Source organism: Hyperolius riggenbachi, chromosome 3 (assembly GCF_040937935.1).
Source record: "Hyperolius riggenbachi isolate aHypRig1 chromosome 3, aHypRig1.pri, whole genome shotgun sequence".
Lineage (NCBI taxonomy): Eukaryota > Metazoa > Chordata > Amphibia > Anura > Hyperoliidae > Hyperolius > Hyperolius riggenbachi.
The window spans coordinates 110,199,038-110,214,130 of NC_090648.1; the positions used below are offsets into that span (position 1 = coordinate 110,199,038).

Genomic DNA, 15,093 nt, shown 5'->3' on the forward strand with positions numbered 1-15,093 from the left:
TGGTAGGCTGGCAGTGTAGGTAGGTGCAGCACGTGGTAGGCTGGCAGTGTAGTTATGTGCAGCACGTGGTAGGCTTGCAGTGTAGGTAGGTGCAGCACGTGGTAGGCTAGCAATGTAGGTAGGTGCAGCACGCGGTAGGCTGGCAGTGTAGTTAGGTGCAGCACGCGGTAGGCTTGCAGTGTAGGTAGCTGCAGCACGTGGTAGGCTGGCAGTGTAGGTAGCTGCAGCACGTGGTAGGCTGGCAGTGTAGGTAGGTGCAGCACGTGGTAGGCTGGCAGTGTAGGTAGGTGCAGCACGTGGTAGGCTTGCAGTGTAGGTAGCTGCAGCATGCAGTAGGCTAGCAGTGTAGGTAGGTGCAGCATGTGGTAGGCTGGCAGTGTAGGTAGGTGCAGCATGTGGTAGGCTGGCAGTGTAGGTAGATGCAGCACGTGGTAGGCTGGCAGTGTACTTAGGTGCAGCACGTGGTAGGCTTGCAGTGTAGGTAGGTGCAGCATGCGGTAGGCTGGCAGTGTAGGTAGCTGCAGCACGCGGTAGGCTGGCAGTGTAGGTAGGTGCAGCATGTGGTAGGCTGGCAGTGTGGGTAGCTGCAGAGGCTGCTGAAATTAGAGAGGGAGGCTGGTGTTTACAGTACAGAAGAATGCAGCTCAGGCTTCCTCAAGACATAACTGTGTGTGACATATCCCTGGACTGGCTGCACAGCAAAAGAAAAGGTTTTACTGATAGACAGTGACAACTGTAACTGTAACTACTGCCCATTGTTCTTACAGTGCCACAAGTGCATGAATCACGAGGTCTTTTTCTTAACGCTTTCAGTTAATTTCAGCTCTAATGGCTTCTCTTAATTAATTTGTTTGCCTTCTTTTTCCCTTGCAGGTTCTGGTAATTGGTCTCCCACACAGACAGAAACATGTTTCACTTAAGGACTTGTGCCGCTAAGCTTAGGCCACTGACGGCCTCTCAGACTGTTCGGTCACTTTCACACAGTCAGCCTGTGGCCCCAAGGACGTTTCAGCAAATCAGGTGTCTGAGCACACCTGTGGCCGCAGAGCCTTTTCTCAGTGGGACTAGTTCGAATTATGTGGAGGAAATGTATTACGCATGGCTGGAAAACCCCAAGAGCGTCCATAAGGTAAGGAAGAGGAAGGCGGTCCTGCCAGTGTTTTCTGGGTACACGTTCAGATCAGCTCACTGGGCCGATATCGGCATTCTCTGAATGGAATGTTATGGGAGAAGGAAGAGAGCCGGATGAAGACTGGCCGGACATCGGATGCCAAAGCTTTCATTACGTTGTTGTTTATTTCCTGTGTTCCGCTTCAACTGAAGATCCCAATGGATACAAACAAGGCAAATTGCATCATCTCAGGATTCTATCAGTGGATGCTCGTTTTATTTTATTGTCCTCATGCAGACCAGTTTCTATAGAATCTTTATTCCAGAAAGTTACTTCTGCAGATGTCAACAACAGAAATTTCTTTAGTGGGCATGATAGGAGTGTGGTGCATTGTGGCGCACATGCTCGAAACGGAGGGGAATCCCAGTAAAGTACTTCCCGCCCAGCAGGGAGTACGTCCCTAGCCGCGGGGGCGGTGCTATGCATATGTCACTAGCTGGGAGGCTGTGCTATGCATATGTCACTAGCTGGGGGGCGGTGCTATGCATGTCACTAGCTGGGGGACGGTGCCTTGCAAATGTAACTAGCTGGGGGGCGGTGCTATGCATGTCACTAGCTGGGGGCGGTGCCTTGCATATGTAACTAGCTGGGGGGCAGTGCTATGTATATGTCACTAGCCTGTCACCGTACAGTGGTGTAGGGTCATATGAAGTCTCATATCTGTGGTGCGATGTCGCAAACCTCAACTGTAAAACCAGCCTTATGCCTGATACACACAATGAGATTTTCTGGTAGATTTACTGCCAGATGGATTATTTCCAACATGTCCGATCTGATTTCCGACTGATTTTTCGTTCACTTCTATGGACATGTTGGAAATAATCGATCTGGCAGTAAATCTGCCTGGAAATCTCTGTGTGTGTACCAGGCATAAAGGTTTTGTACAAATAATATGAAAATGTATACGAAGAGATATGATTATGAGTTATGAATCAACCCTTACATTGAAATATCACAACTAAGCATCTGTTTGTTTTAGTTTTTTTGATAAATGATTTTATTAATAATTTCTTGATGGCTCTTGGACCAGACAGACTGGCTGAATTCCGTATTTATTTATTTCTGCTCTATGGGTATATATTGTTTTATACTGTGTCCCAGTGTTGTACAGTCTCACAGGCTCTGGAAAGAGGTGGATGATACAATCTTACCACTTCTGTGTAATATGAGGGACTACTAAAGTTTCCATTCAGGGCTTGTTCACACTACAAGAGCTTTTTCTAAGCGCTTGTGATTTTAAAAGCTCTTGCTAATGTTATCCTATGTGTGTGTTCGCACTGGAGTGATGTGATTTTGTAAAAATCCCCCATAGCATTGCATTAGCAGGAGCTATTCAAAATCACTTGGGGCTCTATTCATAAAAAACTTGTGGCGTAAATACTCGTGGAGGTAAAATACCGCAGCGGTATTTTACACTTCTGGGTGGTCATTCAAAAAAATGTTGCCAGCTGCGACGCAAGTGCGGAGATCTCCCGCTGAAAGCTGGCGGTAAGCTGTCGGAAGGCATGCGGAAACACTTCAGCTGGCAGAGTCCCTCCGTGCGCTGCTCTCTCTGGGAGGTCTGTCCCATTCACTTGTATGTAATCCGCAAAATCAGAGGAAGCGGTATTTCCTGTCCACATACCGCTTCCTCTAAACTTTATGAATGGCCATTTTGTTACTTTTTTCTAGATAAATCTAGAAAAACACTGGAGAAGGCGGAAATTTCTCGCTCTGCTGGGGGATTGTAGATTTTCATGCGGGAACAGTTTTTTTGAATGCCCATTTTGCTAAATGGTCGGGAAAGTCCGCTGTTTTGAGCGGAAAATTTGCGGTAACCTTTTATGAATAGAGCCCTTGGAGTTTAAAAAGTTCTTGTAGTGTGAACCAGACCTCAAAGTATAGTCACTCTGTTTACCCGCTTTTGGTGAGAAGATGTATCTTTAGTGGGCATCTTTACTAGTTTAGAATGGTTGGGATCTCAGTAGAGGAATGGCCTGAGATGGAGATAGAGAAGTGAGTAGCCTTGTAATTGTGTTGCTACAGGCACCGTTGTATACAGTTGCTTTCCTGTCTTGTGGTCAGAGTTGTATGTCTGGAGGAATTGTGTCTCAATGAAATAGACAGCGAAGAAGGAAGGAATTCTGTCATACATTATATTACCGCTTCAGTGTTCTCCCCAGAATTTTTTTTTCAGCCGGGTGGCATGAAAAAGTAGCCGGGTGGCATGAAAAAGTAGCCGGGTGGGGCGTGATAACGGAATGCAGGGCCGGCGCTTCTCTGCATACAGCAAAGGAGAAGGTGAGCCGATGACAGCCGGGTGGTCACCAAAACTAGCCGGGTGGAGCACCCGGCTAAAAGAGCCTGGGGAGAACACTGCGCTTTATAAATCAATAATAATAATAATACATTGGCTCTGTCAGCGTTTCTTCTTTACAAATCTCAGAAAAAGGATATGTCAGTATGTCTATGAGTCTTTTCACCTCCTTATCTTCTTGTGAATGGTAATGAGATTGGGATGTGGCTGTGTCCTGTAGAATATTGCTGTAATTACAATTATGAAGGGCAGCCGGTGTGATATTTTCCCTGCTGCGTGTCCATCTGATAGGGCAAGGTGTTGCTTTTGTACAGAGGTTAGAATGCTGGATACACAGGCTAATGGCCTTTCTCTGCTGCCTGGAACACAATCGCTGAAAGCCAAAGGTTGCAGCTCAGCATTGTGACCTATGTCAGCATTGCAGGTTTATCTATAGTATTCTTTATCGTCTCATGAAGGTCCTCTTGTACTTCACATCTGCAGACTGGTTCACACGAGCTAGAACTCGGCAACAATCACTCACATGGCTGTACTTGTAAAGGGTAATGCCAACGGTCTGCCAACGGGTTTTTTGAGGCTAAGTTTCCACTAGAATCGCATGTAAATTTTCAGATGCAAAATTCTCATGCAGATTCACATACGCATTTCTGCAATTTTTACATGCGTATTCACAATGTTTTTTTATTTTATTTTGGAGCAATTTTTACAGAGAAGGAAGTCCTATTGGGCTGAAAAAGATGCACAATTTTGAACCTAGTGGAAACTGGGATTAAAGGGAACCAGAGAACGTTGGGGGGAAAGCTGGTATACATACCTGGGGCTTCCTCCAGCCCCATACGCACGGATCGCTCCCACGCCGCCGTCCTCTGCTGCCTGGATCCGCCGGCACCGGGTCCCGTCGTTGCCGCGAGTCGGCCGGCAGACGTGGCCAATTGTCCGCATCACACGGGGCTCCCTCCAAATACGTACGCATGAGGCTGCTTACTGCGCAGCCTCATGCGTACGGGTATGGAGGGAGCCCCTGTGATGCGGACAATTGGCCGCGTCCGCCGGAAGTGACGGGACCTGGTACCGCTGATACCGGAAGCGGAGGAAGGCGGCGTGGGAGCGATCCAGGCTTATGGGGCTGGAAGAAGCCCCAGGTATGTATAAAAGCTTGTTGTTTTTTTTTTTTTATCACCGTTCCTCTCTGGTTCCCTGGGCTTGTTCACACTAAGGCCACATACACACATCAGACCATAGTCTTTTGAAAATGAAAGATCACAGACCAATTTTATCCTCTTCCATGTAGTATGAGAGCCATACCTACACAGTCTATTCTATGGAGCTGAACTCCCCAGGGTCTTTTAGCCGGGTGCTCCACCCGGCTAGTTTTGGTTACCACCTGGCTGTCATCGGCTCACCTCCTCCTATGCTGTAAGCAGAGTTGCTCACAGATGCACTGGTCCTGCATTCTCATCTCGCCCCACGCGGCTACTTTTTCATGCCACCCGGCTTCTATTTCATGCCACCCGGCTGGAAAAAATTTCTGGGGAGAACACTGACTCCCCATCAGACAGAAATCTTTGCAAGATGCTGCACACAAAGATGCTGTACAGACACAAAAGATCAGTATCTGCAAAAGATCTGTTCCTGCCAAAAATCCATTCCTGCAAATTGCAATGATAGTCTATGAGATCTGCAGATCATCATACACACCTTGTTTAACTGACATTCATCTGCAGATCAGGCAATCCTCTACAGATCTGAAAATCCATCCTGGTGGATCTGATCTGCAGATGAATGTTAAACAGGGTGTGTATGATGATCTGCAGACCTCATAGACTATGAATGCATTTTGCAGGAACGGATCTTTGGCAGGAACAGATCTTTGGCAGATACTGATCTTTTGTGTCTGTACAGCATCTTTGTGTGCAGCATCTTGCAAAGATTTCTGTCTGATGGAGAGTTCAGCTCCATAGAAAAGACTGTGTAGGTATGGCTCTCATACTACATGAAGGGTGGTAAGATCGGTCTGTGATCTTTCATTTTCAAAAGACTATGGTCTGATGTGTGTATGAGCCTTAAAGAGACTCTGAAGCGAGAATAAATCTCGCTTCAGAGCTCATAGTTAGCAGGGGCAAGTGTGCCCCTGCTAAACCGCCGCTATAGCGCAGCTAAATGGGGGTCCCTTCACCCCCAAACCCCCCACTGCGACACTTGGTTGCAGACTTGGTCGTTCCTGGAGGCAGGGCTAACGGCTGCAGCCCTGCCTCTAGTCGCGTCTATCAGCAGCGCATCGCCGCCTCTCCCCCGCCCCTCTCAGTGGAGGAAGACTGAGAGGGGCGGGGGAATGGCGGAGATACGCACTGACAGACGCGCGTGGGGCAGGGCTGCGGCGGTTAGCCCTGCCCCAACCAGGAAGCGCTCCCCGGCTGTATCGAGGGGGATTTGGGGGTGAAGGGACCCCCGTTAAAGGAATACTGTAGGGGGGTCAGGGGAAAATGAGTTGAAGTTACCCGGGGCTTCTAATGGTCCCCTGCAGACATCCTGTGCCCGCGCAGCCACTCCTCAATGCTCCGGCCCCGCCTCCCGTTCACTTCTGGAATTTCAGACTTTAAAGTCTGAAAACCACTGCGCCTGCATTGCCGTGTCCTCACTCCCGCTGATGGCACCAGGAGCGTACTGCGCAGGCCCAGTATGGTCTGTGCCTGCGCCGTGCGCTCCTGGTGACATCAGGGGAAGTGAGGACACGGCAATGCAGGCGTGGTGGTTTTCAGACTTTAAAGTCTGAAATTCCAGAAGTGAACCAGAGGCGGGCCGGAGCATTGGTGAGTGGCTGCGCGGGCACAGGATGCCTGCGGGGAACCATTAGAAGCCCCGGGTAACTTCAACTCATTTTCCCCCGACCCCCTACAGTATCCCTTTAAGCCGCGGGATAGCGGCGGTTTAGCAGGGGCACACGTGCCCCTGCTATCTATGAGGTCTGAAGCGAGATAAAGAGCATTTTCGGGTTTTTTTTCTTTAAAGCGCTGACAATTTTAAAAATAGCCTTAAAAGCACTTCTGCAATGTTTCTCTATGTGAGTGTTCTCACATGACCGATGAGCTTTCTATCCAATTGCAAACGTGGCTCCTGCACCAATATCAGAGCGTTTGTGATTCAATACAAGGATAGGAATATAGCACTTGAAAAAGCGCTTTGAAAAGCAATTTCCTGAGCGCTTTTAATGAGCAAATACATTGTATTCATTTCTGGGGCAAAGAGCTAAAAAAAACAGCAGGTGGGAGTGGCCACAGAGCTTCAGAAGATGTAAAGTGAACCTGGAGCGAGAAAAATGATTTAAAATAAACACAATGTACCTGCACATGAATATTACATACTTACCTCGCCGTCAGTTCCTCTCAGAAGCTCACCATTTTCTTCTTATGATTTCTTACAGTTCTGCCAAGATTTTGTCAGAACTGAAATATATCAGTTGCTGTCAGTTATAACTGAAAGGACAACTGATAAGCAAGGTCATGTCCATGTTTCCCTATGGCTCAAGCGGGTGATATTACATTTAACAGTGTGCCCACCAGGACAGGGGTTATGGCGTAATGGCCATTTTCAAAATGGCGGATGGAAAATTCCATGAATCACTGTGGGCAAACAGGATGCAGGAGATTGATGAGTAGACTACAGGGGAGGCAAGTATGACGTGTCTATGTTTATTTTGACTTTTAATTTGCAGTTCAGGTTAGCTTAAACCAGGGCAGCTTTGCTGAGAAGGGGGCGGAGTTTCTGTAATTAATAAATTACGGGCGAGTAATTAACCGTACCACCCGTTGCGCCTTGCAGAGGTGTTACCATTAAAACAAAGCAAAAGTAACATGGTGTGAGAATATGGTGAGAGCCTTTGCCTTACTCCCTGTTATAAAATGCTAGTAACTGTATCATTCCTCCAGTATTAATATTTTTTCTGTCACGGCCCAAGACAAGTGTGCAGATGCCGTTTCCTGTCTCTGCATGCTTGTGGCAAGATGACTGAAACTGTTGAAGCAGAGATATTAGCAGGACAGCCAGGAAGTTCCCATTTTTGGCGGGTAAAACCCACTGCTTCCATATTCCCCTCAGTTCAGATTTCGCAGTCTAAAAAAAAGAAACCAGGTCATCCTGATTCAGAAAATCCTTTTTATTTTGCTTGAGCTGATTTCTGATTGGTTGTGGTGGTTCTGCTAACTTGCTAAGTGTATAAATAATAGTATTGTCTTTGTTCTTAGTTTTTCTGCATGCGTCCTTCATTGGATTCACTAGTGTTTTGTGGCTGGAAGTCTTCCCATTGGCCTTGTCTGTACAGAGGTTTAGAAGTCACTGTACACAGGCCAGCTCTTGTTGGAATAATTAGCACGTCATCTGTTACTGGCAGAGATCCAGTCTGAACAGGAAAAGCCATTTGTAAGAGGGTTGGGTCACTAGGTTTTAGCAGGCAAGCATTAACTGTGTGGTTTCTGTAGCTTTTACTGCTATTATCATCATCATTATGATTATGCGTTTATAAAGCTCTTAAATTTTCCACAGCACTTTTCAGAGTACAAGCAACTTGTCCCTCAAAGGATCTCACAGCCTGAGGTCCCAACTAAATAGAGTGGCCTTACACTTAATCTTGTGCATCAATATCTGGACGATTCAATCATTTGATCAAATCTGCTAGAAATCGATGCTGCAGATGATTCCCAATTAGTTCACACAGGTTTTCAATAGGTTGCATTCTGAGTAGTGTGTGGAGGGAATTAATCAGCAAAATTCTTCTGATCAGGTAATGATCTGTCTGATGGCCACGTTGACCAGTGTATGGCCACCTTTTGTCCGTTCTCCAATCATTGCTAAACGAACAGTGAACAGCTCCTGTTTTATATATAGGAGCCGTTCACACTTATCATTCGGCAATGTATCCGTGAAATGTTGCGGTAAGTGGACTGCACTTCTGTGCAGTGCACGATAATCCCCGACTGGCGGATGCATTTCCCATATCCTATGTAGGTAGCACATCTGCCCCGGGCTACAGCCGGACCATCTGAGCGGACACTACACTGCTACCGCTGATCCGGTACAAGTGGGAGCCGTGCCTTAGGGCCTTTTTCCACTACCCTGCGATTTGATTCTTCTCGCAAATCGCAAGATACATTAAACTAAAGGAAACGGCAGCAGCAATTTCCATTAGTGCGGTCCGATTGCGATGCGATTTTTGTCCAAACACAATCGTCGTCCTGCTGTGTTTTGGATGCGATTGAGCTCTACTAGACTGAGTATAGTAGCTCAATCACAATCGCATGGTGGAAATTAAAACGCGATTACGATCACGATCGCATTTCATAGTGGAAAAGAGCCCTTAAGGTACAAACACACGTCTGATTTTTCCAAATAACCGGTCATTTGGAAGTCAAGTCAGACGTGTGTACAAACAATCGTTCTGCTAATAAGACTGGTTTTGAAGGATCCGCTTGACGGATTGGCCAAAACCAGTCTCATCGGCGGAACAATCGTTTGTACACACGTCTGACTTGACGTCTGAACTACCGGTCGTTTAGAAAAATCAGACGTGTCTGCAAACAATCGTTGTGTAAAAGACTTTTGTTGAGCGTGTGTATGAGGCTTTGCTCCCCATCCTCTGCCATACGGCTATTATGCAGCATTGTTGCTCCTTATCTAAATGTGTCCCTCACATCTCATGTCTGAGAGGATTTGTGAACACAAGTTCTATGCCTGTCATTAGTCAGCTTTAGGTTGCAATCAGTGCAGCAGGATCAGACCTCTTGCCGGTGCTTTTCAAGTTCAGTGAACACTGACTGGTGTGTCCATAGTTAATAGAAAATTAACTTTTGGCTGAATGTAGCGGAATACATGTGGATAGGAACACCATGTCCTGTCTACATTCAGTTATATTTGGCAAACAACGCAAAATAAAGATGTCTATTAAGGATGCACTGACCACAACCACATGGGTGGGCTAATTAGACGTACCAGTGGGCATGTTCCGTTATTTATATATGCCACATAAGAGAAAGCTATTAAACTGGAGGAACAGGTTTATGGAGGTTTTTGACCACAACACCTTAAAGGGAATCCGAGGTGGGCAACTTGGTAAAAAACAAACAAAAAACATGCTACCTGATTTGGGGTGGGGGCTAGCCGGATCTGGTAGCCACAATCCCCACCGCTACTGTGACCAGCAATCACTCATTTTCACTTTCTGTGACCCCTAGGGTCAAGAACGCTGCAAGCTCTGCTCTGTGTGTGTCTTATCACAGAGCAGAGTGCAGGGAGGCATATGTGAAAGCTGCTCTATTAGAGCTGGGTAAGGGGCTTTAATGCGGATCCAAGATGAAAAACTAACTATAACAAGTAACTTGTCTATACATCTTATCTAAAGTTTACTCAGCAAATCTAGCTGCAAACAGCTTCAACAGTTTATAATTATTTATTCCTGTGATACAATGAGGGTAGCCATGTTCTGTTTGTCACATTACACACAGGCAAGCTGATCTGTATCTCCAGCCCTCAACCTGTGAAAACTTCACTCCCTTCTCCTACTCCCTCCTCCCCTCTGCCTCTGAAATCTCTGGCTAGTAACCTCTTCCTCCTCCTGCCCAGACTGAGCTCCCATAAGCCCTTGCTACTAAGGCTGAGAGTGCCAAGGCTCTCTGGACAAGCTGTGGTTGAGGCTTGTTTAGTTTATAGGGAATTAGAGTATTAAAACAAAACAAAAAAAGTATTTGGCTTGAGGAATGCACTATAAACTTCTATATGATAAGAACACAAATATGCAATGAGTAAAAGTTTATCTCGGATCCACTTTAAGAATGCCCCCAGCAAGAGTTTTGCAGGGGACGCCCCTTCCCTTTCGAGATTGCCGACATGCTCCATGTCTGCTTTTTGGGGTTCATAGCGAGGGGGGGTGAGAGAGTGGCGCATAAACCAGGGAACATGCCTCTGTGTCCCTTCTACTCATGTACGAGGACTGTCGCTCAGCAGGGATTGGCACTTATACCTTGGGGAGTAGTGCGGGTGCCAAGACTGTACAGATGCCTCAATGGCCTCCAAGCTAGTGGCACTTTCTGTTGCTATGGAGGGGGAGGAGGACCAATGAAGCAGGCGAAGTAAGAAAACAATGCCGAAATGATCGCTGTCCATTGTACACATGCTAGATTCTCAGCGGAGGAGGCACCGACCAGCTGCCTCGCCCAAGGACCATCTAGCATGTGTACATGGCTTTAATAGATGCGGAAATGGCCATGCCTACCGATGTCTGCATGTGCAAAGTTCTTCCAGCACTAGCTGAATAAATCGAGAGAATTGTCACAGGGCACAGCTGCTGATTCGATTGGCAAGGAGGTAAACATGGGCTGCTATTCAGTTAGGCACTTAATAAATAAGATTTATAACATCTTGAGGAAACTGTCATAAAAGCGATGAGTTGTAGGAGACTATGGGTCCATTTATAAAAGTGATTGACAGATTAACCACTTAAGTACCGGCGGTCTCTCTGTCCTCTTAAGGACTAGAGACCGCTGGTAAAGAAAATGCAGAATTCTGACGAATCTCCGCACATCGGGAACCTGGGCCAACCTCTATGACGGCAGACTTCTTGTGGGCCAGTCAAAAGCTGCTTTCATTGGCTCCTGACTGTGTCTATCAATGTAAGCCAATGGGAGTTGCTTACATTGATAGACACGGCCAGGAGCCAATGAAATCGGCTCCTGATCGGTTCACAGGGCTCTGCAGTCATAGAGACTGGCAGGGCGAGTGAGCTGCATCGGGAGAGGGCAGAGAGAGATCGGCGGGAGCGACCAAAACAGTGGATGCACACAGCGGTGGTGAGTTGAAATCTACGCCCTGCCAGCCAGATCAGCATCAAACCTGCCGTAGATTTCAGTTGTGTCAGTAACTTCAGCCCCTCCTGAGGTGATAAATAGGAGAAAAGAGTCTCCATCACCATTTCCCTCTGCAGCTGCTGTTTGATAGTAACCTGTTGCTATTTATAAAGCAGGGAAACGTATCTTTGATGCCAGAACTAGGGAAGACTGATCCCTCCACCTTGAAGGTGGAAATGTAAATTGAGAAAAGGTGTATGCTGTCACTACTTTTTCATTTTATTACTTTTATTTTTAACTCCCCTTTTTGGTGCACTTTTATCACACATCAGAGGCGATTTCCTGTTGTCATGGTAGCCGCAAAGCTATGCTGCTACTGCTGAGCAGCATCTGTACAGGGAGAGTGAAGGGGAGGATGAGTGGGAAGCTCCCTGCCACTGGCACCACAATGAACTAACAAGTAGTGTCTCAACTGATGGATGATAAACTGTGTAGTCAGGAATGCCATGCAGGACATCTGAACTGATGCTGTATTTTAGAAATGTAGAGTATGGTTGTCCTTGCCATAAAGGGACACTATAGTGGCGGGCACTCAAGCTTGTGGCAGAGGCTGTATATGTGCAGAGCGGCCATGTTCATTGTGCCTATGCGTGCTCAATGCCATGTAGCTGGAGGTATCACAATACGTGTGCAAAGAAGGAAAGTGATTTATTTGAAACAATAAGTGGTCACATCCTGAGTGTCAGTGTTTGTGGGTGCAGAGGCTTGCGCACCCCTTTACACCCGTGGGCACTGACACTCTGTGTGTGCAGGGCTGTGGAGTCGGTACAAAAATCTTCCAACTCCGACTCCTCAGTTTATGAAATCACGACTCCGGGTCCCCAAAATGGCTCCGACTCCTCGACTCCAACTCCTTGGTCTATCACTTAAAGAGAATCTGTATTGTTAAAATTGCACAAAAGTAAACATACCAGTGCGTTAGGGGACATCTCCTATTACCCTCTGTCACAATTTCGCCGCTCCTCGCCGCATTAAAAGTGGTTAAAAACAGTTTTAAAAGTTTGTTTATAAACAAACAAAATGGCCACCAAAACAGGAAGTAGGTTGATGTACTGTATGTCCACACATAGAAAATACATCCATACACAAGCAGGCTGTATACAGCCTTCCTTTTGAATCTCAAGAGATCATTTGTGTGTTTCTTTCCCCCTGTTCTCATGCACTGAAGTTCAAGTTTCTTCCTGCAAACAGCTTTGCCCTTGTCTGTAATTCTTCAGTATGTGAAAGCCCAGCCAGCTCAGAGGACGATTTATCCAGCTTGTAAAAGATAAGAGAGCAGAGAGACGCTGCCCTAATCTATACACATACTATACACATACTCACACAGGCAGTGTGCATAGAGGGGCCTGGAAGGGGGAGTTCATAGCAGAACCACAACACTGAAGAACTTGGCAGCGTTCCAGACACAGGCTGACAAGTCTGACAGGGGAAAGATACATTGATTTATTACAGAGACTGTGATAGTAGAAAGTGCTGCAGTAAGCCAGAACACATTAGAATAGCTTTTGGAACTTGTAGGATGATAAAAAACAGGATGCAATTTTTGTTACGGAGTCTCTTTAACAGGGATGTGGATTGTGTAAAAAAATTAGCCGACTCCGACTCCCGAATCCTCCGTTTATGAAATCAACGTCTCCGACTCCAACTCCGGGTGCCCAAAATTGCCCCGACTCCAACTCCGACTCAACAGCCCTGGGTGTGTGACCACTTATTGTTTCACATGCACAATCTGTTAAAGTAGACCTGAACTCTAGCACAGGAGAACAGAGAAAAATGTGCCCTGTGTGTTTTTAGAGAGAGGAGCCTGTCCAATTCTCCCTCATCTTTAAGTAATCACAAGTGTAATTTCATCTCTCAGCTGTGTGGAACTCTGTGTCAAATAAATCATATGGAGTTGTTTCAGACACAGCAGTACCGTACCTTTCTTTGCACACGTAGGGTTGTCATTGTAATGGATGGATTTGGGCGTAGGAGCATAAACACATGATTTGCTGGTTGTCCTTAAAGTAATTGGATTTAATTTTTACTCCATTTTTTTAACCTGTCTGCTTTAATTGAAGCTTCAGCCTCAACATTTTTTAGTTGGAACCTTAGGAGAGGGAGAAGGGTGAGCAGGGGGCTCCAGTGAAAGGTTTGTCAACTCTTGGAGTTCTTTTGTTCTGTTTTTATTTTCTTTGATATTTGTGATTTTTTTTTTTCACTTTTCTCAGTTTTGATGTGATTTTCCCATGGTGGGGTAGACCAAAACCTTCCCCACAATATCATATACTAAAAGAAAGCGTTTTGCCAGAGGATAGAGCATGCTTTGACCATTTCTGTGCCTTATTGCTGGCAGATCTGTGTAACATTTCAGGAAAGGCTTCCAGAGCAGGGAATGACACATATCACAAGACTTCTGCACCTGTGCCTGGCATATGAGTACAAGAGCCTACGTGTCTATAGGCAAGTGCTCTCACTATGTCGCAGGCATGTTGGATCAGCTTCAGTATATTACACAATGCTAAGACCACAGAAGCTGGATGCACTGTAGAAAAATCACTAAAATCAAAACGTGGACATTGCAAAACATGTTTTTTTTTTTGCTGAGATAGTATGGCTGACCGCTCCTCTTTAAAGGATCTTATGCTAAAGTCTATTTTCAAATACCACAGGACACCATCAGGGGTCTTGTGGGTCTCGTGGAGTCCATTCCTTGATGTGGATCAATATGTATTGGTAGGTGTTGTAACTTATGCTAAGTACACACCATACAATTTTCTGTTATGCTGGGAATACATAGTAAGAATCTGAGCCTTAGATAGCTCCATAGATAATTTCCAACATGTCCGATCTCCCGCCCAATTGTTTCTGCGCTCGATTCTGCATGGAGAACAATGGGAAAAGATAAGAAAAACAAATGGAAGATAAGAGAATCGGGCGCGGAATCGAGTGGCAAAATCGACCCGTGTATTCCCAGCATTTGATTTTCTGTTAGATTTACCTGCCAGATAGATAATTTCCAACAAGTTGGAAATGTATCTATCTTACGATCTATCTGCCGAGCAATTAGGCATTGTTCTACTCATCAGGAGATAACCAGAAGACAATGCAACAGAGATAATGACCAGTCTCTACAGAAAATAATCTAAAGGTGCGTACACACGAACTACCAAATGCAACGACAGGTTCGCCAAACCCTCCCGCTGGGTGGTCTTTAGCCGACAGTATACAAGTGTACGCGCTGTCGGCGGACTGATAAGGCTGTTTCTAAAAGGTCCGTACACACGCCGGACTGGAGGCAACGACGGGTGGATCGCTCAGAAACAGCCGTATCAGTCCGCCGACAGTGCGTACACACGCCGGACTGTCGTTGGAACGACCACCCAGCGGGAGGTGACGACGGACCCGTCGTTGCCTTCAGTCCGGCATGTGTACGGACCTAAACAGATCGCTCAGAAACAGCCTTATCAGTCTGCTGATAGCGCATACTGTCGGCTAAAGACTGCCCAGCGGGAGGGTCCAGCGGACCCGTCGTTGCATTTGGTAGTGCGTGTGTACGCACCTTTAAGGCTCGTACACACGTATTTTTCCAAACGACCGGTCCTTTGGATGTCAAATCGGGCGTGTGTATGGTCGGTCGTTCAGCTGATAAGACAGGTTTTGACGGATCCGCTTGGCAGATTGTTCAAATCCAGTCTTATCAGCTGAACGACCGACTGTACACACGCCCGATTTGATGTCCAAACGACCGATCG

The 15,093-nt window shown here is 46.3% G+C and overlaps 1 protein-coding gene across 2 annotated transcripts in view; it reads left to right on the forward strand.

Annotated features, from left to right (window-relative positions):
• The window catches only part of OGDH (oxoglutarate dehydrogenase), a 110,380-nt gene that overhangs the window by 16,931 nt on the left and 78,356 nt on the right, over positions 1-15,093 (forward strand). For both annotated transcript variants that reach the window (XM_068274769.1, XM_068274768.1), the window contains exon 2: positions 874-1,129. In XM_068274769.1, coding sequence (XP_068130870.1) covers positions 908-1,129 — 222 coding nt within the window. In that variant the 5' untranslated portion in view covers positions 874-907. The remainder of the gene's footprint in view (positions 1-873; positions 1,130-15,093) is intronic.